General features: G+C 34.9%; 1 protein-coding gene across 2 annotated transcripts in view; it reads right to left on the bottom strand.

Annotated features, from left to right (window-relative positions):
* Nucleotides 1–24,204, bottom strand: part of LOC136034152 (uncharacterized) — a 91,502-nt gene extending 67,298 nt beyond the window's left edge. The window contains exons 1-3 of one of the 2 annotated variants that reach the window (XM_065715332.1): nucleotides 24,082–24,204; nucleotides 15,539–15,587; nucleotides 2,595–2,677 (exon numbers count right to left, since the gene is read on the bottom strand). In XM_065715332.1, the coding sequence (XP_065571404.1) occupies nucleotides 2,595–2,677; nucleotides 15,539–15,587; nucleotides 24,082–24,171 (222 nt within the window). In that variant the 5' untranslated portion in view covers nucleotides 24,172–24,204. The remainder of the gene's footprint in view (nucleotides 1–2,594; nucleotides 2,678–15,538; nucleotides 15,588–24,081) is intronic. The other variant, XM_065715333.1, reaches the window with a different exon arrangement.
* Nucleotides 24,205–24,975: the final 771 nt, after the last annotated feature.

Raw genomic sequence — 24,975 nt, 5'->3', positions numbered from 1 at the left:
CTTTTAGACAGTGCCTTTCATCCTCAGGGGATTCGTCATGATTATATGTATATTTGTGCTTATAAGTCAAAAAGTTTTATATATTCAGCAGCCCAATACTGATAAACACGCTTCTTTTCTATCTTACCTTATTTAAGAATTTTATTTAGCTTCTGCCCAAGAAACTTCTATAAAATTATTTAGGTCTTTTTTGTGCTATCTCAGCCCCCTGTCTAAGCCATTTTGGCTAAGTTGCTAGCGCCCTGATTTGAGAATTCTTTGTCCATGAGGCACGGGTTCAATCCCAAGCGTGGCCGCTTATTTAATTTGGGACGGGGTCAGTGGCGTGACTCTGTTAGCTCAGCCAGAGTCCACCCAGCTCCAAATGGTTACCTGAGAAGTCAGGGGAAGGTAAGCGGGAAGGGTTTGCGAAAGCACAGGATTTTTACTTTTATTTTATTTTTTGTACTCTATTTTTCTCAGCCGCATGTCATGCTTCTTGGTTGCGTTTACCCCCTTGGCAATTCCTAAGTAAAAACTATTCAAAGGATTTTGGGTTCTATGCGTCATTGGGGTATACTCAATCCAATTATATTTACCCATTGTGTTTGAACCATATCGTTTGCAGAGAAATAATTAAAAACCATTCTCAAATGAAATTTTACATTCCAACTTTACCGTTTATGGTTATTGGGGAAAATGGCTATTAGATAATCACGAAATAAGACTATCGCATGTAGTAGAACTTCAAGTCCGTAATAAAAGTTTAGATCAGGAGGCTACTTTAATAGTAATGAAAGACCTTACTGGTGCAGAATTTAATTTGAAAGATGGCGCATGAGACTTCATGAAACGCACGCATTCGAAAAAAGCAAGTAATAAGTAAGTTAGTTGAGATTTAGGAAAAGATGACTTATACGTTCGGTTGCTTCAAAAATAGGTTTTACTAAAAGTACCAGTATAATAAATAAAATATTTTTCTACCAAAGAAAATCTTGCAGGGAGAAACTAGGATCAAGATCAAGTGATTTGGATTGGTTTTGACTTTAATTAAGATAGGTTAACATAAGGTATAGTAAACCATTATATACTATCATAAATTGAACAAAGGAGTGATTCTGAGAATTTTTAACGTCTATGTAAACAATATTGCTATCTTGTTTTGATTACCCCAATGAACGGCTGAAAAATTAGAGTTTTGGCGTAGCGATCACGTTGATATGGTAGAGCTGGTAGAAACGTAGCATGTCAGTAATAATTAAGTTATCTTATATAGTTTTAACGGGGGCATGATCTACTAAATTCATTTTTTAATTAAATACATTTCAAATTCTTAAGCTTATTACTTACACTCATAATGCTGAGCTTCCAAAAATACCAAACCATTTCAAGGAAAAAACAATGGGAATAGTGACAGTAGAACATTTAAGCGGAGATAAGATGAACAGAAGTTAAAACATAAACATTCGCACTTAGGTACATTTAAAGTTAAATAATTTTTAATAAGTGAATCACGAACGGTACTGGCCATTGTAGACAGCAAAGATTTCAATCAGATAATCAATAAAATGTCGTCAGTGTAAGCTAAATATAAATATCAGACATTCCATAGTTACTTCCACTACTGCGACCATTGACTATGTTTTCCCACTAAAACCTTAAGAGTATCACCAGGAGTCATTAGGTCAATTGAGAGTTTATGGTGAAGTGACAAATGAGTTCCTAGTGGATTTTGTGGAAAACCAACGCTAAGTTCTCTCTTCAACTCCTTCATCCAGCTTTTCTAATCTAGGAGTCTAGACCAGAGTGCATCTCACACACATATTTAGACTATGCAGATTGTGCAGTTTTACCAGACCTGACTCGGTCTTTGGCTGTACTTAGTGACATTTAAAACAAACATACCTGTTGGACTTCTAAATTAAAGCCGAAAAAGTTTATTTTATGGTCAATCCCCCATGTAATCCCTCAAGTCCCCCTCACTGCTTTACACCAACTTAAGTTTTTAAAAAAATTATGTACTTTACATGACTTGGTTCTTTGCTAATCACAGAAAGATCGTCAGAATTAAAATATTGAGTGATGAACAAAAGGCGGGGGTAGTAGCTGAATCTCCTTGTAAACCACTATGGAATCAAACACATAAAGAATATTCGACATTGAACTGACTTTAGCCATCCTCCAGTATAAATGTCAAATACAACAATGACACAACTAAACAAAATATTCCAAATATTCCAAAAAGAAAGAAAGGAGCAGGATTTTTAAATAAATAAGGCCCATAATATTTTAAATACATTTAACGTGCTCAGTGGCTGTGAACTGAGGCTGAACCTCGAAACAACCTCGTATGCATTTGTTGGAAGCTCCAATTTCAAGGGCCGATCAATAGTCTTCAGAACCCCCCTCCCCTTAAAAAAAATCTGGGGATAATATAAAAAGTAAAAATGGGTGAAATATTTTAACTTGGGCTGTCTTAGGGGGAGGGGTTTACTGGGCCAGAAGGGGCCTCAGCTCTCTTCGCGTACTTAATTAAAACCAGTATAAATTATCCCATGTCTGCAACCCACGTATGTAGAGCTTCTTACTGAGGGGAATTAAACCGATTTACTTACAGTTCTTACAGCAATCACGAGAAAAATGCTCGCAATGAGTAACAGAATTGCACCAACAATGGATCCATAGTAGACATTGCTTGCTAAAAGAAAACAAAGTACAATTAATCGGATATTGAGGCTTAATTGTAAAAAATCTACATGGAACAAACAATCGTGACACTTTGAAAATGCTGCCACAAACAGAATTAGTACCCGATTGCATAATGACAATTAAAATTCCAGCTGTGTAAACAACCTTTACGACTCCGCAACTATATTCGGTATATCAGCTAAATTATATGCTTCGTGTGGACTAAAAACACTGGGAACATTTTTGAATCCTTTGTTTTTTCACTACATGACCCTTGTTTTCTGATACCTAACAAAATTTTCTGCATTTACTTTTTCTCCACAAAAGAGTGCTGCCATACGTCTATGCTTCCAACGCATTTAATCCTTTGAAAGTTAAAGCTTCAGGTTAATGTTACATTACGTCTGATTTTGATAATAAGAAGCCAAGGTACTCTTAGTGTTACATTCTGAACAATTAGACAAATGAATGCCAGAAGATATTGTTTTTTTTTAATAGTTACGTATAATTATAATAATAACAGTCCATTACTGAAATTCTGCAGGGCCATACTTTCCAAAGGATATAGTAGCCTATCAACCAAAAAACTTAAAGGTACCTGTGGCCTACTGAAGGTATCTTGGTTGACCATTGTACCACTGCACGCCCTCACTTTAGATATAGACAGGATATCTCGTTATAGCCTACAGTCATAATTATTTTTATAATATATATTTTTATTTTCTTTGTATCTTGGCATGTCAGGTATCTTGGTTGACCATTGTACCACCGCACGCCCTCACCTTAGATATACACAGGATATCTCGTTATACAGTATTCAATGACTTTCAAATATAATGTATTCAAAATTTTGAATACTTAAAACTCCAAACTTCAGCAAAGCTTGGAGCAACTGTTGAGTCTTGTTTTTTTTTATTAATGTTTACGATGTTGCAATTTTTTCACCTTCTTTAATTTTTTTATTAATGTTTACAGTTTTGCAATTTCGCAATGTTTTTATTTTTTTAATATTTTCATGAAAGAGCATCCGTCGTTTTCTCTATTAATGTTCCACAACATTAAATTGGAATTTAAACTTTTCGTTGAAGAATGAGGTAGACCTTGATCTCAAAACAACAAGAAACTGAGTTGAAAACTTCTAATGCTTTTATCTTAAAAAAAAAAATATTTTACTGTTCATGAATATATCTAGCCTTAGTTAAGTCATTTTATATACAAAAGCTGCACGGTTTAACTCGTTGTATTTGTTTAAACAAATAGTATTGATGATATGCTTTGCTCAGACAATACTACAAGCATGTTTCCTCAGTCCCTAAAATTACTAACAGTTGTTAGCAAGAGTGTCTTGAGCGAGAAAAAAAAATGAATAATATTAGTTTTTTATTGAAATTGAGAGAAACCCATGGTTTGGAGGTAACTTATGGAAGTAAATAACCCTGAAAAGAAAGAAAGCTTCAAATAGAAAAGCCTTAATAGGCAAACGATACTACACAATAATTGGATATGTCCGTAAGATCCTGAAACAGAGAAAGCACATTTATAGAAAAATTTTTTACTTTTATAAATCTATTTTAAAATAATTTTCGTCAAAAAAGTCTTTAAAAAATAGTAATAAATAATAATTCAAGCTCAAAACATGAATATTATCAATAAAAATAAATCATTTTCTAATATTAGCTCAAATATAAATCATTATCAATAAATAAATGAGACCCAGAGTAATATGGCGTCAACAGGGCCCAGGAATACACAATTTGCATAACTGGTTTACATAGCAACCAGATCCTGTCATGAACCTCCAAAGCAATCAGATTTTCTATGAACACGAGCAACACACATAATTTGCATATTTACAAGAGAACATAATTTTAATAACAGGTATTACTTTAGCAACCAGATCCGGTAATGACATTCCCTAGCAACCAGATTGCCTATACTCCCATGAGGACATAATTGCATGCTTATATGAGCACATGATTTGCTTATACCAACCATTACATATTGCCTTTACTCCGGCAGGGATATGGTTTGTATATTCCTATGAGTACATAATTTGCATACAGATACGTGCCTCCTATTTCAAATGTGAGTATTTTCAGATTTTTATTTCAAGTTTACTGGGGGGGGGGGAGAAGGATCCATCAGAGTTTTCTATTATCATGATGTATTTATAAACTCCTTTTAGTTGGCGAAGACTTATTGCAATAAGTGAGATTCATAGTCTAAACGATTTATATAACTCCCCTTTAGTTTGTCATTTAAGGATGTTATGTTTTTGATACAAGAATCCAATATTCATATCAAAAACTGTATATATATATATATATATATATATATATATATATATATATATATATATATATATATATATATATATATATATATATATATATATATATATATATATATATATACTAATTGGGTCATGGCGGCTTCGCCGCCGGGCCGCAGCATGGCACGCGGCAGGCTTCTATATACGGATCCTCATTGTCCCTTGTGTTCTAACCGAAGACAGTATACATAGCTGTGTATTCCTGGGCCAAGCATGGCACGCGGCAGGCTTCTTTATATGGATTCTCATTGTCCCTTGTGTTCTAACCGCAGACACTATACATAGCTGTACATAGTGTATATATATATATATATATATATATATATATATATATATATATATATATATATATATATATATATATATATATATATATATATATATATATATATATATATATATATATATATATATATATATATATATATATATCCGTGAGTGCCCCTCATTTTTTTGTTTTTATTTTTGAATACGTTGTGAAATTGGTAAAAGTGTCAGACTGAAATCAAAGATTTGTCTTCCAACTGGCCTGTTTTAAGGAAATGTATGATGTTAAAGAAAGACGCTTGAATCAAGGAATGTACCCTAGGAAACCATTAAATAAAAGCGCTCTTGCATACAACAAACTCAGCCAGTAGGTAAGTTCTGTGTGTCTTATCTGCCGACAGAGCATCAAAAAATTTAATGAAAAGCAATTCTGAGTACAATAAATTCAGGTAGTTGGTAAATTCCGATTATTTTAGTTGCTAACTGAGTATCAAGAATTTAATGAAAGCACTTTTCGGTACAACAGACTAAGCTTGTTGATAAATTCTTTGTGTTTTAGTTGCAGGCCAAGTACGAGAAACTTAATAAATGCAATTTTAACTACAACAAAATCAGTAAGTTGATAAATTCCGAATGTTTTAGTTACCGACTAGATATAAGAAAAAAGAAATAAAAGCAGTTTTGACTATAACAAACTCAGCTATTTGGTAAGTTCCATGTGTTTAGTTGCTAACTGAGTAACAAAAATTTGATGAAAGCACTTTTGAGTAAAACAAACTCAATTAATTGATGCATTTTGTGTTTTACTTGCAGGCTGAGTAACAAAATTTAAAGTACTTTTGAGTATAACAATCTCAGCTAGTTGGTAAAGTAAAATCTCGGCTAGCTGGTCCGAGTCTTTTAGTTACCGAATGGGTATAAAACAATTAATAAAAGTAGTTTTGAGCACAACAAACTGAATTAATTGATAAATTTTGTGCTTTACTTGCAGGTTGAGTACCAAAAACTTAATAATAGCACTTTTGAGTACAAAAATCTCAGCTAGTTAGTAAATTTCGAGTCTTTTAGCTACCGACTGTGTATCAAAAATTTAATAAAGGCACTTTTGAGAACAACGAACTTAGCTAGTCAGTATATTTTGAGAGTTTTAGTTGCTGACTGAGTGAGAGATGGTGTGAAAAAAAAATCTGAGAAAATTTTAGATGGCTCTTTAGGTGATGCTCATCAGTCAGTGCGGAAATGGTGACCATCGAGTAAAGAGTGTTTGTTTGTGAACTGGTTGGGTAAAGTGAGTAGTTTTTGTTATGTTTAGGGGTTCCGAAAATTTGTCTGAGTGGGGATTCCCGCTAACACGGTTTGATCTCCGTCTCCTTGTCAAGTCGTTTCTTAATATAAAAGAAGCTGAATGGACTGCGCTTCAAGAACACCCTTTCGGGAGACGACTGGGCTGGAATCTTTCTTAAAAGACACTCGGATCAACTGAGCCACAGAATCTTCCAGAACATTTGGCCATGTCACAGCAAAGTTGACTCCGGGAGACCCTTTGGGACGTTAAGCCTGAACGCACTTAAGAAAGCAACCTGTCTGATAATCGTTGACGAATGAAGGCTATCTTTAAACGCAAAGTAAAATATCCCGAGTGAGTAATGAATCAGACAAATGCAGCAACATCTACAATGGTAACAGCTACTGCCTTTGGAGAACTTTTTCCGCCGTATATTGTCTTGAAATCAGAAAAGCTCTGGGAGACGTGAATAGAAGGAGCTCCAACAGGCTATCGATTCCACAGATCAAAGTCTGGGTGTTTCGCTTCAACTTGCTTCCATGATTTCTTTGAGTCAGTCATTGTCCCGTGGGTGAAGAAGTTCGGCCCACATGAACCCAAAGTCTTGATCAGTGAAAATCTTTCATTGCATATCGACATGGGGGTCTTGCGTTTTTGTACTGAACACAACATCTGATTTGTTTGTCTCCTACCAAACTCAACCCACCTTCTTGAGCTGCTAGATAATTTCCCTGTTTGGTTCTATGAAACGTGTATGGCGGAAGCTCCTAACAAAATATAAAACGTACTATCAAAACCCACAGTTTCCAAAGAGCACTTTAAGACCCTGATCGTTTGTCTATGGTATGAGATGAGGGATACATATGCAGAGACTATGAAAACAGATTCAAGGCTTATTCAGCATTTCCCATTAACAAAGATACCGCCATTACAAAATACCCACGGAAGACTCAACTACAAGCGACGCTGTCCAAAATATCAGACAAGCAGTTATAGAGATGCTTGCGCGTATGTACTATGGGAAAGATTATATCGCTCCACAGCGTCGGCGTCGAAGATCAGAAATTAAACCAGGAAAAGAATTTCGTCTCTAGACATTACAAATGCCACCAGACGACTGTCTGGTGGACAATGACTCTCTGGCTGGATATTATAAGTTCCACCGCCTAGAGGAGCAAAAAAAGAAAGAGAAGCAGATGACTAGTGCCAAAGACAATGGCAGTTCTGACGCGGAAAATACTGTTCCTAGCGAAAGTAAAAGTGCCAGAAGAAGAAGTCGAAAACTTTGAAAAGAAAATCCCCAGAATTTGTTCCAGATGATATCAGTTCTGACCGTTTACCAGAGGGCTCTCAGGTCAACGACGGTTCGGAATCTGATATCAGCATGGGACCTGCAGAAAACCCTAAAAACCCGGGTCAGGCTACGGTAGGGGACTGTGTTGTGATAAATTTGGCTGGAAAGAAGTCCACATTACCATACGTGGCCAGAGTTGACAGACAATTTGATATGAGCAAGGATAAAAATAAAAACGCTGGAATCGACAGCGAGTTGGAAATTAATCTCTAAAGTGCGTTGCTGTTTCCAGTTACAAGTTAGTGCTTACAGAAGAAACAAGCTGTGTCTACACAATCTAGGTAGAAATAGTGGTGCCAAAGCCTTCTGAGGTCGGCGCCACCTCGATAAACTCTAGTCACTTGATTTTTGGGATGGATCTGTCTGGTTTTATGATCCCCTAGGGTAACTCTTTACAGAATCAACTGATTTGTTCAGTTTTGAAGATTATTTTTTTTATTTTTTCTATGATTTTTGTCATAACTGATGTTTTTTATCGCTTTTGAGTTGAAGACGGAATATTAAAATTTTACAAAACCAATTTGAGTACAATAAACTCAGCTAGTTGATAAATTCCATATGCTTTAGTAGAAGAACCTCAGCTAGCTGGTAAATTCATAGTGTTTTAGTTGCTTACTGAGTAACAAAAATTCGGTGAAAGCACTATTGAGACAACAAACTCAGCTAGTTGATAAATTCCGAGTATTTTAGTTGCTGGCTGAGTACCAAAAATTTTTGAGCACCACAAAGTCAGCTAGTTGGTACGTTCTGCGTGTTTTAGGTGCTTACCGAGTAAAACATTTATAAAAAGCATTTTTTGAGTACAACAAACACGGCTACTTGATAAATTCCGAGATACTTGATTGCTGGCTGAGTACCAAAAAAATTAATGAAATCACGATTGAGTACAAATAACTCAACCAGTTGGTAAATTACGAGTGTTTTAGTTGCTAACTGAATATCAAATTTAATAAAACCACTTTCGAGTGCTAGTTGATAAATTCCGTATGTTTTAGTAAAATAAACTCAGCTAGGTGGTAAATTCTTATTGTTTTAGTTGCTGACTATGTAACAAAAACCTAACAAAAGCACTTTTGAGTAAAACAAACTCAGCTAGTTTATAAATTCCGAGCATTTCAGTTGGTGGCTCAGTACCAAAAAATTTAATGAAAGCACTATTGACTACAACTAACCCAACTAGTTGGGAAATTTGCCTGTTTAGTTCCTGACTGAATATCAACAATTTAATCAAAGAACTTTTGAGTACAACAATTCAGCTTGTTGGTAAATTTTGTTTTTCTGCCATCTATTCATATCTACGAAGGGGGCAAAACAGGCCAGTTGCAAGGCAACTCCTTGATTTAAGTCTGACATTTTTACCAATTTAGCAACCTATTAAAAAATAAAAACAAAAAATGGGGGGGGGGCACTCATGGGCGCTGTCATGAATCCTGTAGCATTACTAAGGGCAAAGTCATGGAAGTTCTTAAAACTGATGAATCATCCGATCAAAACTTTGAGAAAGGCATTTAGCCAAAATAAGCAAAAAATTAATGTACAAATTCCATTTTTATTATTCATGTGCGATGAGCCAAAATAAAAACCTGCATTAATTCAAAAAGGTTCAAAAATTAAATTTTTTTAAATCATTTTTTTTTAACTGAAGGTAAGGAGCGACATTAAAACTTCAAACGAACAGAAATTATTCCGTATATGAAAGGAGCTGTCCCTCCTCAACACCCTGGTGGGGACTCTTTGTCACAGTTCTACTTTTTAAAACAATAAAAACTTTAGCATAAAGAGCGGGGTGTTAAGGGGCGACATCCCCTTTTATATACGGAATATGTTCTGTTCGTTTTGACTTTTAAAGTTGCTCCTTACTTTCAGTTAAAAAGACTGTTTGTTTTTAATTAATGCTACAGAACTAAGATATTAGTTTTCAGACCAGCTGGGCAGCTGAAGACATTAAGATGATCAAAACTATAAGGATGTCGGGAAGTGGAAAGCGTCAGCGAAGCAATCAGCTGGGTCATGTAAACTACAAAAGTTGTACTCTGGTCCAGCTCCAATTTGGGAAAGAGGGTACCGCAATGTTCAAGATCTTTGTAAAAAAAAAAAAAAAAAAAAAAAAAAAAAAAAAAAAAAAAAAAAAAAAAAAAAAAATCCTGAAGCTTTTCACCACCAGTTTTTCGGAGATCTTCTATTTGATTTTTCAAAAAAAGGTTCTGCGGAGTCAGGTGATTCTAATTAACTTGGCTTTATTTTCTGCTTTTGGTAACTCGAACATTGTTTTTTTTTCACTTTGTCATACTTTGAATATTAATTAGAATTGGATGAAGATTTATTAGCCTGTAAGGGAAATTATGTATGGCGAAATATTTGATACAATGCGGACATAAGATGGATTACGAATTCCTTCAGCAGGGATTTTCAGATCTGTAAATGTACTATGTCCAAAAGAGGCACTTAGCACTGGTTCGTTCTGATGTCCTGTGTCCAATTTTTCGACGTTCTGACCTAAGCAGGTTCAAATCCGTTCATTAATACATGGCCATTTTTTTACAGGAAAACTCTACAGATCGGTTGCAGATGAGGTATATCGCTTGTATTCATAAGAATTTTGGTTGCTAGGGAGGTTCCTAACCGGATCTGGTTGGTAAGTAAACCATTGATGCAAATTGTGTATTCCCGAGTCCTGTCGATGCCATACTACTACCCAGACCGAAAAGAAATCACAGTGAATAATCAAGTCATATTAATATATATATATACATATATATATATATATATATATATATATATATATATATATATATATATATTATATATATATATATATATATATATATATATATATATATATATATATATATATGTGTGTATATATATATATATATATATATATATATATATATATATATATATATATATATATATATATATATATATATATATATATATATATATATATATATATATATATGTGTATATATATATATATATATATATATATATATATATATATATATATATATATATATATATATATATATATATATATATATATATATATATATATAGATAGAAATTACCATATGCAAAAGAGGGGATAACACCCCCTAAGCCATTTAAAGACCAGGGTGGTATTTGCCCGTTCCTAACAACGATTTTTATGGCACTTGGTATTAACCAAGTGACATACAGCGATCGCAAATTCTGTCGGTCTGTCTGTATGTCTGTCGGTCTGTCTGTCTGTCTGTCTGTCTGTCTGCCCCGGTTTTGCTACTTCGGGCACTGCCAGGCAAGCTAAGATGATGAAACTTGGCAGGCGTATCAGGAACCGGACCAGATTAAATTAGAAATAATCGTTTTCCAGATTTGACCATCTTGGGGGGGAGTGGGGGCCTGTTAATTCGGAAAAAATAGAAATAATGAGGTATTTTTAACTTACGAAGGAGTGATCGGATCTTCATGAAATTTGATGTTTGGAAGGATATCATGTCTCAGAAATCTTATTTTAAATCCCGACTGGATCCGGTGACATCGGGGGGAATTGAGAGGGGACCTAAAATCTCGGAAAACGCTTAGAGTGGAGGGATCGGGAAAAAACTGGTGGAAAAAATAAGCACAAGTCCTGGATACGTGATTGACATAACCGGTACGGATCCTCTCTCTTTGGGGGAGTTGGGGGGGGGGGTTAGCTCTGAACGATTTAGAAAAATGAGGTATTTTTAACTTACGAAGGAGTGATCGGATCTTAATGAAATTTGAAGTTTGGAAGGATATCGTGTCTCAGAGCTCTTATTTCAAATTCCTACTGGATCCGGTGACATTGGGGGGAATTGAGGGGGGAAACTAAAATCTTGGAAAACGCTTACAGTGGAGGAAACAGGATGCAACTTGGTGGGAAAATCAGCACTAGTCCTAGATACGTGATTGGTATAACTGGGACGGATTCGCTCTCTTTGGGGGAGTGGGGGGAGGGTTAATTCTGAAAAATTAGAAAAATGAGGTATTTTTAACTTACGAAGGAGTGATCGGATCTTAATGAAATTTGATGCTTGGAAGGATATCATGTCTCAGAGCTCTTATATTAAATTTAAACCTTATCCGGTGAAGGGGATGTTCGGGGGGCGGAACCTAAACTCTTGTAAAATGCTTAGAGTGGAGAGATCGGGATGAAACTTGGTGGGAAAAATAAGCACAAGTCCTAGATACGGGATTGACTTAATCGGAACGGATCTGCTCTCTTTGGGGGAGTTGGGGGGGGGATTTAAATTCTAAAAATTACAAAAAATGAGGTACTTTTAACTTGCGAAAGAGTGATCATATGTTAATGAAATTTCATATTTAGAACGATCACGAAACTCAGGTCTCTCATCTTTTATCCTGACCGGGTTCAGTGTCATTAAGGGGGGGGGGGCAAAAATCTTGGAAAACGCTTAAAGCGGAGAGATCAGGATGAAACTTGGTGGAAAGAAAAACCACAAGTCCAAGATAGGTGACTGACATAACCGGACCGGGTCCGCTCTCTTTGGTGGAGTTTGGGGGGGGAGTAATTCGGAAAAATTAGAAAAAATGAGGTATTTGTAACTTACGAACGGTTGATCATGGTCTTAATGAAATTTGATATCTAGAAGGATCTCGTGCTTTAAAACTCTCATTTTAAATCCCGATCAGATCCGGTGACATTGAAGGGAGTTGGAGGGAGAAGCCGGAATTCTTGGAAAACGTGAAATCAAGGTATCTTACGAATGGGTGATCGGATCTCGATGAAACTTGACATATAGAAGAATCTTATGTCTCAGATGCTCCATTCTCAATTCGAATGGGATCCAGGGACATAGAGGGTTGGAGGGGGGAAACAGAAATCTTGGAAACCGAAAATCTTGGAAAACACTTAGAGTGGAGATATCGGGATGAAAATTGATGGGAAGAATAAGCACAAGCTATAGATACGAGATTAACACAATTGGTACGGGTCCGTTCGCTTTGGGGGAGCTGGGGGTTGTTAATTTGGAAAAGTTATAAAAATTGAGGTAATTTTAACTTAAGAACGGGTGACCGGATCTTAATGAAATTTGATATTTAGAAGGAACTCATGTCTCAGAACTCTTATTTCAAATCCGGACTAGATCTGTTGACATTAGGGGAGCTGAAGGGGGAAACCAGAAATCTTGGAAAATGCTTATAAATGTCGTAGATACTTGACTGGCGTAACCGGACTGAATCCGCTCTCTTTGTGGGAGTTAGATGGTGGGGCTCAGTGCTTTGGCGAGTTTGTTGCTTCTGGATGTGCTAGGACGATGAAAATTGGTAGACGTGTCAGGAAGCTGTACAAATTGACTTGATAAAGTCGTTTTCACCGGTTCGAACTGGTTCGAAACTGAGGTATTTTAAACTTGCGAGTGGGTGATCAGATATCAATGAATTTTGATATTTAGAAGGATGTCATGACTCAGAGCTATTATTTTAAATCCCGACCGTCATTAAGCCTCTGATTTTCCTATTAAAGCAATCTATTGATTCTTAGAATTTTGCTAGAGCTCATACCATATGAGCTCTTAACAAATATACCGTACTACAAAGAACTAATAACTCTTTTTGAAGTGCTGGAAAGACAACTTAAAAACTTCAAAATCTCTCCAGAAAAGCTGCGGTTTTGGACATAAAATCATTGCGGTGTAGTATTAGTTGGAGCCTACTTGGAGGTCAGATATTATCATAATAGTGAAGCGAGCTACTGTTAAAATTTGTTGCTAAATTATGTCTAAAATATGAAAAGAACGTAAAAATTTTGATTCTTAAGAATATTCAATAAAAAACAAGTTTTTTCAACTGAAAGTAAGGAGCAACATTAAAATAACTGAAAGTAAGGAGCAGGATTAAAACTTAAAACGAAAAACTATTACGTATGTGAGGGGGTTTACCCCCTCCTCAATACCTCACTCTCTGTGCTAAAGTATTTTTAGTAAATTCAAAAGAGTGATTTATTCTAATTAGCCGGTCTTTGTGATTCAGGGTCATTCTTAAGGAATTTGAACAAAAATTCAAATTTTAGTGTAAAGAGCGAGGTATTGACGAGGGGGCGAACCCCCCTCATATACCTAATAAAAACATACGAATATAGAAGTTCGTTATGTAGGTTAATTCGTAAGTTGCGGATATTTATTACGAATAAAAACGTTCGTAAATAAAATTAGAAATTCTAGTGGCCTTCTTAAGTAACCAAGAAAATTAGAGGGCAGCTAGGACCTCTCACCCGCCCTTTTTTTCAAAATCGTCCGATCAAAACTCTGAGAATGGCATTTAGCCAAAATAAGCAAAAATTAATGTACAAATTTTATTTTTATTATTCATGTACGATGAGCCAAAATCAAAACCTGTATTAATTCAAAAACGTTCAAGAATTAAATTTTAAAAAATCAAGTTGTTTTAACTGAAGGTAAGGAGCAACATTAAAACTTAAAACAAACAGAAATTATTCCGTATATGAAAGGGACTGTCCCCTCCTCAACGCCCTGCTCTTTACGCTAAAGTGTGACTCTTTGTCACAGTTCTACTTTTTAAAACAATAAAAACTTTAGCGTCAAGAGCGAGGTGTTAAGGGGGTGGAGGCAGCCCCTTTTATATACGGAACATTTTCTGTTCGTTTTAACTTTTAATGTCGCTCCTTACTTTCAGTTAAAAAGACTGTTTGTTTTTATTTAATGCTACAGTACAAAAATAAACACAAAGACAAAGATAGCCCAGTATTCATAATTAAATATCACATTTTCATTAAACATAGATTATGACTAGAAGATAACAAAGATGTCCTTGGTTATCCCCCCCCCAAGACGTGGAGGAAAAATGAAAGAGTATTACAGAGACAGAGGGTTGTAGAGAGAGAGAATGAGACAGAAAGAGAGAGCGAACCAGGGGGGGGGGAGGAGACTGGAACGCAAAACACGATTTCACTGCAAAACAGAAAGAAAACTGATTAGACTGAATAGCCTATACCTAAAAAGGTTTAACAAAATATTTCTATAATTTGATTTCGGTTCCAGTGTTAAAAATACCATTTCATTATTGTTTTTAAAGGGTTAGCAACAAGTAAAATTTCCGTTGAGAGGCAGGGGGGGGCAAAACTATAGAAAATATATCTCTTGCAATCAAGAACATCTTATGAATTTAGACTTAGGAGAATGCTTCCCTCCATGCTTTGTATGATTAGGAAAGTATCATTCAAAACCTTATCATGTAATATTTTTCTTAAATAATAAGATAAGATCTTTATATATTTATTCTATATATCTACTCTATATTGATTCTTTCTATATTCAAGGACAATGATCCAGTGCCAAAAAAAAATACTTTTTAAAGTCGTGTTTTAACTACATAAGTCGAATACTTGCCACCATTTCATCGTTTTTCCTTTTCTTTTTATATCTGAGATGCATAAATATGGAAGATATGATGCTAGTTCTTTGAATTTTTAAGACATGATCATCTAAGTAATTTATGATTAATTAAGGAGTCTGATTGCTATAATGAACATAAACATTTCAACTTATTTCCTTAATAAAATATGATCTAAATGAGAATTAATTAAGTTGAATTAAAATTTATGACGATGAATAAATTATTGTAGAGGCAAAAACGAAAATCTTACATTGTCCACCGTAGGCCACAGACCTCAGAAATGATATGATACTTAGAACCTGTAATGAAAAGGATAACAATTAACAATCTTTGCTGGGTGGGTGTTATGTCAATGCCTAATCATAGTCACATTTGCTGATGAGAAAAGCCAAGATTCGTGAATGACACGTGCAAAAGAGAAACCAATGGTGTAGCTAGATTGGAGCAAGGGGTGAACGCTATCTCAACACGTTTCCTCTGAGGGGGCGGCAAACTGATATTTTTTTCGTCACTACAATGATCTATTTACATTGTGGTTGAATTAAAAGCAAGTAATTGTGGGCGTCAAGCCATGGCTAATTGTAGAAAAAGCCAAAATAAGTCCGATTGAGTGAGAGGCAAATCAGGCAATAACCCCCTTATTGGGATTGTATAAGAATGATGTTAGTTCATTTGTTAATAGATAAGTCTATTTATCATCCGTCCATGCGTCATTCCTAGGGCAGAACTAAGATAGATAGTCATAGAACCCATAGTTTTCCAATTATTTGGTTAAATGGCACGGGTAAACGGCAGGAGTAAGTATGACTCTCTTATTGTTACCAATACTTGTTACCAATATTTGTTACCATTATTTGTTACCAATACTTGTTTGTTAGCTTTCAGAAAGAAACGCCCGCCAAGTCTCAGGCAGGTTGACCAGGAATTTAAAATTGACACAGGACCGTCAGATTGCCTGGAATGAGAGGTAAACAAGGCAATCATACCTTTGGCCTTAGGCAGGTTGATCAAGAGGTGGGTGGTGGAGGGGATCAATAATCGACATTGTCCCTGAGAAGTGAAAACTCTAGAGAGAGAAACAGAAGAGCTACTTGTAAAAAATCTTGTAGCTCAAAAACTTTCCGTTGTCTTTATTGCCTAAAGGTTTCACAGTGAAACACAGGAGAACCAACCAATCTTTAATAGGACAAGTTAATTGGTTCTTTTTTATTGACTAATACTTAAAGAATCGCGTCATTGGCTTGTAAAAATATGTCAGAGATAAAACAATGAATTGAAAGCATAAGCAAACTTTAATTAAAATGAGAGAAATTGGTCGACAAAGCCAATACTAAGCGATGATTTGATCCCAGTTGTTATCTTCTAATGCTATTAAATTAAAAAGAACGATTTTTTTTTCAACTAAAAGTAAGGAGTAACATTAAAACGAACAGAAATTATCTATATAAATATAAAAATAAGTTGTATGCATGTTTGTTTTTTTGTATGTTTTTTTTGTCAAAAGAGCGCCCCCGTTTGTCCACTCGTCATTACCTCGCGTTTTACACTTAAGTTCAAATTTTTTCCAATCTTTAAGAATGACCCTGAATCACAAAGGCCTAATTAGAATAAATAACTCATTTTAAAGTACTAAAAAAAACTTCAGCGTAAAGAGCGAGGTATTGACAAGGGGGCGAACTCCCTCATATACGTAATAATTTCTGCTCATTTTAGGTTTTAATATTGCTACTTACTTTCAGTTGAAAAAGAATTGTTTTCTACTTAATTTCTGATCGTTTCTAAAATAATTTTGTGAAACCCGGCACCCCTCTTATGGAAAATTTTCTTCTCCCATGAAAAATTCCTCCATGGAAATATCCTATCTCGTAACAACATAATATCAGTTTCGCGACAATAACAAACGTTGTAATTTAAAAATTTTACCGAATTTTACTTAAAATTTTGTGTTGCATACTGAATAGTTTCTTCTAAATTTGTTAGTTTTACAAATTTTATTAAACACACAAAATATATTGCAGTAAATGTACTAGTTTAAGCAAACTCTTCTTATTGTTTTTTTTTTTTCCTGCACTTATTTGAAATTTATAGAGTAAATTACTTGAATTTAGTAGTCTTGTTTCAAATACTTTTCAAAAAGTTCGTGGTAACAAACTGCAGTAAGGAGCGACCCGGCTTAATAGTAGCCTAACCGAAACTCTAAAAAACGAAATTTGGATACCAATAGTTACATCAAAAGAATTGCACTTTAATGTTGATTTTAAATATATAAGTCTCATCAAGTTTAGTCTTAATCATCGAAACTTACGAGCCTGAGAAAATTTGCCTTATTCTAGATTATTTAATCACTTATATAGGCATGAATTGATACTAAAAAATTGAACATCAGCCTTCCGAGCTAAGGATCTTCTGTCTTTCATTCAATCGACAAAAAAAGGTTTTACTGATGGAAATAAAAAGCGAAACTGGAACTTAAAACAAACAAAACAGTTGCATCTCACCCTGAGCAAAAAAAAAAAAAATCTAAAAAAGTAGCTCAAACAAATCTGACTCAGGGCATTCCCTATATTTGTAAAATTAGTCCTTTCTGAAAACACAAAATAATATAGGATCAAACAAAGTAAAAATATAAAGCGCTTTAGGATGCTTTGTACTAAATAAAGAATCTTAGGGTTTTATATGGGATTTGTGGATTTCATTTACAAGAAATAGGTAGTTAAAGTCTCTAAATTATCACCCTAACACTTTTCAACTGCAGTGAGATGAACTTTTAAGATTGTCACTAACATCATATTTGGAATGTATTTCTTTGGCTTTGAATTTAGGTTTTCAAACAGGTCGTGGTAAGCGACCCCGCTCAATAGTAAATGAAACTCTTAAAAACGGAATTTTGATGCTAAAAGATACATCAAAAGAATCGAATTTTCATGCTTATTTTAAATATATAAGTTTCATCAAATTTAGTCTAAGTCATCAAAAGCTACGAGCCTGAGAAAAATTTTCCTTGTTTTGGAAAATAGGGGGAAACTACCCCTAAAAGTCATAGAATCTTAATCACACCATCGCATTCAGCGTATCAGAGAACCCTATTGCAATAATTTCAAACCCCTATCTACATAAATGTGGAATTTCGTATTTTTTGCCAGAAGACAGATCACGGGTGCGTGTTTATTTGTTGTTGTTTTTTTTTTTGTTTTTTTCCAGGGGTCATCGTATCGACCAAGTTGTCCTATAATGTCACAAGAGGGCTCATTCTAACCGAAACGAAAAGTTCTATTGCTCTTTTTAAGTGACCAAAAAAATTAGAGGGCATCTAGGCCCCCTCCCACTCTCATTTTTTCCCAAAGTCAACGGATCACAATTTTGAGATAGCCATTTTGTTCCACATAGTCGAAAACCATAATAACTATGTCTTTGGGGATGACTTACTCCCCCACAGTCCCTGGGGGAGGGGCTGCAAGCTACAAACTTTGACCAGTGTTTACATACAGCAATGGTTATTGGAAAGTGTACAGACGTTTTCAGGGGATTTTTTGGTTTGAGGTGGGGTTGAGGGGAGGGTGCTATGTGGGAGGATCTTTCCTTGGAGGAATTCATCATGGGGGAAGAGAAATTCAATGAAAAGGGCGCGGGATTTTCAAGCATTACTATAAAAAAAAAACAATGAAAAAATAAAAACGAAAAAGTTTTTTAAATTGAAAGTAAGGAGTAGCATTAAAACTTAAAACGGACAGAGATTATTACGAATATGAGGGTTCTAAAAATACTTTAGCATAAAGAGCGAGGTATTTAGGAGGTGATAAATACCTCGCTATTTATGCTAAAGTATTTTTAGTAATTTCAACTATTTATTCTACGGCCTTCCTAATCAGGGGTCATTCTTAAAAAATTAGGACAAAACTTAAGATTTAGTGTAAAGAGCGAGGTATGAACTAGGAGCAAACACCCTCATATACATAATAAAAATGTAAGAATATAAAAGTTTGTTACGTAAGTTAATTCTTAAGTTACGTCTATTTTTTACTAATAAAAACGCTCGTTAAAAATTAAAAGTTTTAGTTGCCTTTCTAAGTAACCGAAAAATTGGAGGGCAGCTAGGCCTCCTTCCCTACCCCTTATTTCTCAAAATCGTCTGATCAAAACTAAGAGAAAGCCATTTACCCAAAAAAAGAATTAATATGCAAATTTCAGTTTAATAGTTTATGTGTGGAGAGCCAAAATCAAACATGTATTAATTCAAAAACGTTCAGAATTAAATAAAAAAAACTAGTTTTTTCAACTGAAAGTAAGGAGCGATATTAAAACTTAAAACGAACAGAAATTACTCCGTATATGAAATGGGTTGTCCCTTCCGCAATCCCTCGCTCTTTACACTAAAGTTTCACTGTTTGCCACAATTCTACTTTTTAAAACAATTATACTTTAGCGTAAAAAGCGAGGGATTGCGGAGGGGACAACCCATTTCATATACGGAGTAATTTCTGTTCGTTTTAAGTTTTAATGTCGCTCCTTACTTTCAGTTTAAAAAACTAGTTTTTTTATTTAATTCCTATATAGGAACGGAACGGTACTACTACATGGAACACAAGCCTTTAAATTGCTCCACGGTTAGGGCACCTCTTGCTGTTTTGTTAATTTCTATTCTTTATGTTCGCAAACCCTAAAGTCAATTGTAAGAAAGGAAGTGGAATCAAAAGGAATATCAGAATAACGGATAACGTTAAAGAATTCAGAATAACGTTAGAAATAACTTTTAGCAGTGTTTTGTTTGAAAAGTATGGGAGACTTTCTGTTTCCAGTAAATTTGGCAATTGAAAAGTCGACAACTGTCGACAACCGTAGGCGCCAGATTTGATTAAACAGACTGCATCCCGTCTCAAGTACAAGTACTTTTATAATACTATTAAATAAAAAAAACAAGTGTTTTTAACTGAAAGTAAGGAGCGACATTAAAATTTAAAACGAAGAGAAATTATTCCGTATATGACAGGGTTGTCCCCTCCTCAACGCCCAGCTCTTTACGGTAAATTTTTGAATTGTTTTAAAAAGTAAAGTTGTGAGGAATAGAGTCAAACTTTACCGTAAAAAGCGGGGCGTTGAGGAGGGGTCAACCCCTTTCATAAACGGAATAATTTCTGTTCGATTTAAGTTTTAATATCGCTCCTTACCTTCAGTTAAAGATGCTTTTTTTTTAATTTCTGTGCATTTGGGAATTAATGCAGGTTTTGATATTGGCTCACAGTAGATGAATAATTAAAACGTATTTACATATTAACTTTACTTTTTTTGGTTAAGTGGCTTTCTCAAAGTTTTGATAGGACGATTTTGGGGAAAAAGGAGCGGGGGAGGGGGCCAGGTTGCCCCCTAATTTATTTAGTTACTTAAAAAGGCCACTAGAGCTAAAATTTTATTTAAGAACGTTTTTATTAGTAATAAATACACGTAACTTACGAATTAAGGAACGAACTTCTGTTTTCGTATATTTTTATTAAGTAAATGTTGAGGTTCGCCCCCTCGTCAATACCTTGCTCTTTACGCTAAAGTTCGAATTTTATTCCATTTTTTTAACAACGACCCGTGCATCACAAAGGCCGTTTAATTAGAATAAATAGCTCTTTTGAAATTACTAAAAATACTTTAGCGTGAACAGCAAGGTATTGAGGAGGGGACGAATATCCTCATATACGTAATAATTTCTGTCCGTTTTAAGTTTTATTGTTGCACCTTACTTTCAGCTGAAAAAAATTGTTCTTTTATTTAATTTCTCATGGTTCTTTTATATAACGCTGAAAAATCCAGCGCCCCTTCATGGAAATTCTCTTTCCCTATGAAAAATTCCTCCATGAAAATGTCCTCCCACGCAACCCCCTACCACTCAACCCCCCCCACCAGAAAAATATCCCTTGAAGACGTCTGTATACTTCCCAATAACCAACGCTATATGCAAACAATAGGCAAAGTTCATAACTTGGAGACCTTCCCCCGGGTACTATTTCCCCCGGGGGGGGGATTAAGTCGTTCTGAAATACACAGTTATTTCAGTTACTCTCCTGGACTAAGATTATACTGATGATTTAAGCATATTAGATGAAAGTGTGAGCAAAATGAATGAATTTTTAGAGGTTTCGCTAGTTCAGGGTGCTAGAATAGGTTTGAAAATTAATGTTAAGAAGACTAAGTCACTAAGGCTAGGAATAAGTGGAGATAAAAAGGTGACGTTGAGTAATAAAAAGATTTATCAGGTTGGCAGCTTCTCTTACCTTGGTAGTATTATTAGTAAAGACGGTGGGAGCAGTGAAGAGGTTAAAAGTAGAATAGCCAAGGCTCAAGGTGTTTTTTCCACAGTTAGAAAAAAGTTTGGAAGAATAGGAAGATAAGTTTGCAAACCAAGATTAGAATATTGGAAGCTAAAGTTATGACAGTGGTCAAATGTGGCTCTGAAGCATGGACGCTCCGAAAAGAGAGATGAAAATCTACTAGATGTTTTCCAGAGAAATTGCCTACGGACTGTTCTGGGTGCCCGGCTGATTGACCGTATTTCAAACAGTTGGTTGTACGAAAAATATGGTTCAATCCCGCTTTCTAGGGCTATAATGAAAGACAGGTTGAGATGGCTAGGCCACGTTCGGCGGATGGAGGATGACAAATTGCCGAAGATTGTCCTTTTTGGTCAACCGTCTGGGGCTACACGGGAAACAAGTCATCCTCGTCTGGGATGGGAGGATGGCATAATTAAAGATTTAAAGGAAATGAAAACTTCCTGGGAGGGTGTAAAGAAGCAAGGCCTTGAATAGATTGGGCTGGAGGAGGAGTGTGCGCAGCTGTATTGGCCTCAGGTAGCTTGGTGCTGTGGTGAGTTATTAGTAGTAGTAGTTATAGTAGTAGGGGCAAAACATGTTTTTAGTCTGATGTGCTTCTTGCTTTTAACCTTTTGTCAAATATTCAAGACAAGTAAGTATTACTTGTCCATTATTCATAAGACACCAAAAATTTGGATCGCAGTATCAGACAATAACCTGTTTATTGTTGTCGGTAATCGGAGAGAATTAACTTCGGATCAGTAGAAAACTACATTGTAGCTATATTTCAAATAAATATCTATTTAGTATTTTGGTTAGGATATATTTTGCATGAACCCCGCTACACTTGCCCCCCCCCCCAATGTGCAAATATGAAAATATAACAGTTCAAAATAGGGATGAAACCTTTTAATTGACAGTGAAACATATATACAACTTTTAACTGGATATTTCGGACACATATACGGAGTCCATCGTTAGCAGTAAAACCAAAAGACATTAATAAGAACAAACAGAATTTATACCCAATAGATTACATATAGTTTATTGCTCTTGTTTCAAAATTTTTTCTTCCTTTTCTTCCCGACTTTTTCAAAAAGAAAAAAAGAAAAAATTCGAGAATTTTCTAACGATATCCTGGAAATAACAGAAAAGAAAGATGTTTTTGTTCTTTACCATATGTTCCAAAATATACAAATTTTATAAAATAATGGTTTAAAAGTAGCTTTAAGAGGTAGTAACATTTTGGCAAGTTTTTTAAATTCTGGAAAGGATCGAACTTCCGTTGAGCAACAAAGTTGGGTTTTTAAAAACCCATCTACTTGTGGAAGCTCTTACTTGGGATGTACTAACCAAAATATAAAAATGAGACTACTACAACATCATAATTCTACTTCATCGTCCTTAAAGCGAAATTCCAAACCTAAAGATTTCACCTCGGCTCAATCACAACATATTTAGAATTATCCAGATCATATTGTTTTGTTTGAGAATGTTTCTTTGATTTCTAGGGATCAAGGTTTAAAGCAAATTTTCAGGGAAACAATCGAAGTTAAAAAAAATTATTCAAGAATAATTCCATAAAATCCATAAACAGAGATACAGCTGACTTTGGATTGAAATCAATTTATGATAATTTACTGAGGTCAAATGAAGTAAATCTCATTTCACCTAAGAGCTTTGACCTCTGTCCACCTGATATGTCAGATAAATCTAACGAACCGGAACCGAAAGGTCAAGGAGATTTGCTTCTGATGTTGCTTTGAAAAAAAATAAGAGCAATAAACTACATGTAATTAGTTTATTGGGTATAAATGTTTTTTCTTTTTTTATTAATGTCTTTTGGTTTTAGTGCTGATGAGTGACACTGTAGGCCTACATGTGTCCAAAATATCCAGTTAAAAATTTTTTATTTGTTTCACTATCATTTTAAAGGTTTCATCCCTATTTTGAACTGTTATATTTTCGTCATGGAAAGGCAGTGTGGTCTTCGAAGTTATCTATGTGCAGATATACAGCCCAAATTATATGTGTCCCATATAATCTCCCAAGCGTCTCAGTGGCTTCAATCCTGTATCTATAAATTGAATCAACTTGAATGTTTTTTGAATAATAGACAAGCAAAAAGACCCCTTTCCGGCGATTTTTCGTTTTTTTATATTCTGTTTTTATTGCAATGATTAACTCATGGGCCATAAATTTAATATGATTAAATCAGTTATGGTCAGAACCCCAGAAAAATTGTATGCCTTATTTGCATAATTTAGTCTGCCAGTTAATTTTAGCCTGTTGTTAAAATAGGTTCTAACCATAACTGCAATGATTCTTGCGGTGTTAATATTTTAGGTTTTATCTAGGATAAGAGTTGGTTACACAAAATGTTACATGCGCAAAGGGTGAGACATACAAGTGCTTACAATATAACCAAAAATTGGCGAGTCAAATATAATCAACTTCCTGCTATTTATTCTTAACTTTAAAAAAATCAAATACTTACGAGACCAGTAATACCAATGATGTATGCACCTGTATCAAGTGTTGAGCAGTAACAGAAAGTGCTGGGCAGAATCCGCTGAAAACAAGCCATCTCACGTGACCTTCAAATAATGAACTAATTTATAGTCTAACTTTATCCTTATATGTATATATATATATATATATATATATATATATATATATATATATATATATATATATATATATATATATATATATATATATACTAGCTGTTGGGCAGGCACTTCGCGCCACCCCAACACCTAGTTGGTGGGGGCGCTTCGCCCCCACCAAGCCCCCCCCCCCCCGCGCGCGTAAGTCGTCACGCGCCATATTAGTTACGCGCCATTGTAGTTGTGTCCCTGTGTCCCACCTGTGAATATAGATATATATATATATATGTATATATATATATTGTTAACTACGTAAAACTTGCGAATATACAACATTCTTGGCTGTCCCATTGTATACAAGTCCAATTCATTCTATCACCCATCACTTGTCTTTGTGGTTATGAAACTGTTTTTATGAGATCTAACCCAAGCATATTCTTGAGTGTGTTTCGTTTAATTAACAAGTGCCGTGCTATATTTTGTAATTTTTAAAAATGAGACAGATGACTTATGCCTTTATTTGTATGTACTTTTCCTCTTTCATGTTCTGTGTTAATTACACCAGTGATCATAAAATTTACGCCTTTCTTAATAATCACATCCATACGCATGTCCAGTGATTCAGCTATTTCAAGATAACCTGTTGTTGTCATGTACTGTTTTTGTCATGAAAAGTTTGCAAAACAACCATTTTTTTCCAATTATAATTCTTTTTTTGAAGTGCACTCTAAAATTTACGGTAGGATCATACAAGATTGTTCTCTGAAACAAGGAAAGCTGCG

Source organism: Artemia franciscana, chromosome 12, assembly GCF_032884065.1.
Source record: "Artemia franciscana chromosome 12, ASM3288406v1, whole genome shotgun sequence".
NCBI lineage: Eukaryota > Metazoa > Arthropoda > Branchiopoda > Anostraca > Artemiidae > Artemia > Artemia franciscana.
This window is presented reverse-complemented; position numbering and strand designations above follow the sequence as displayed.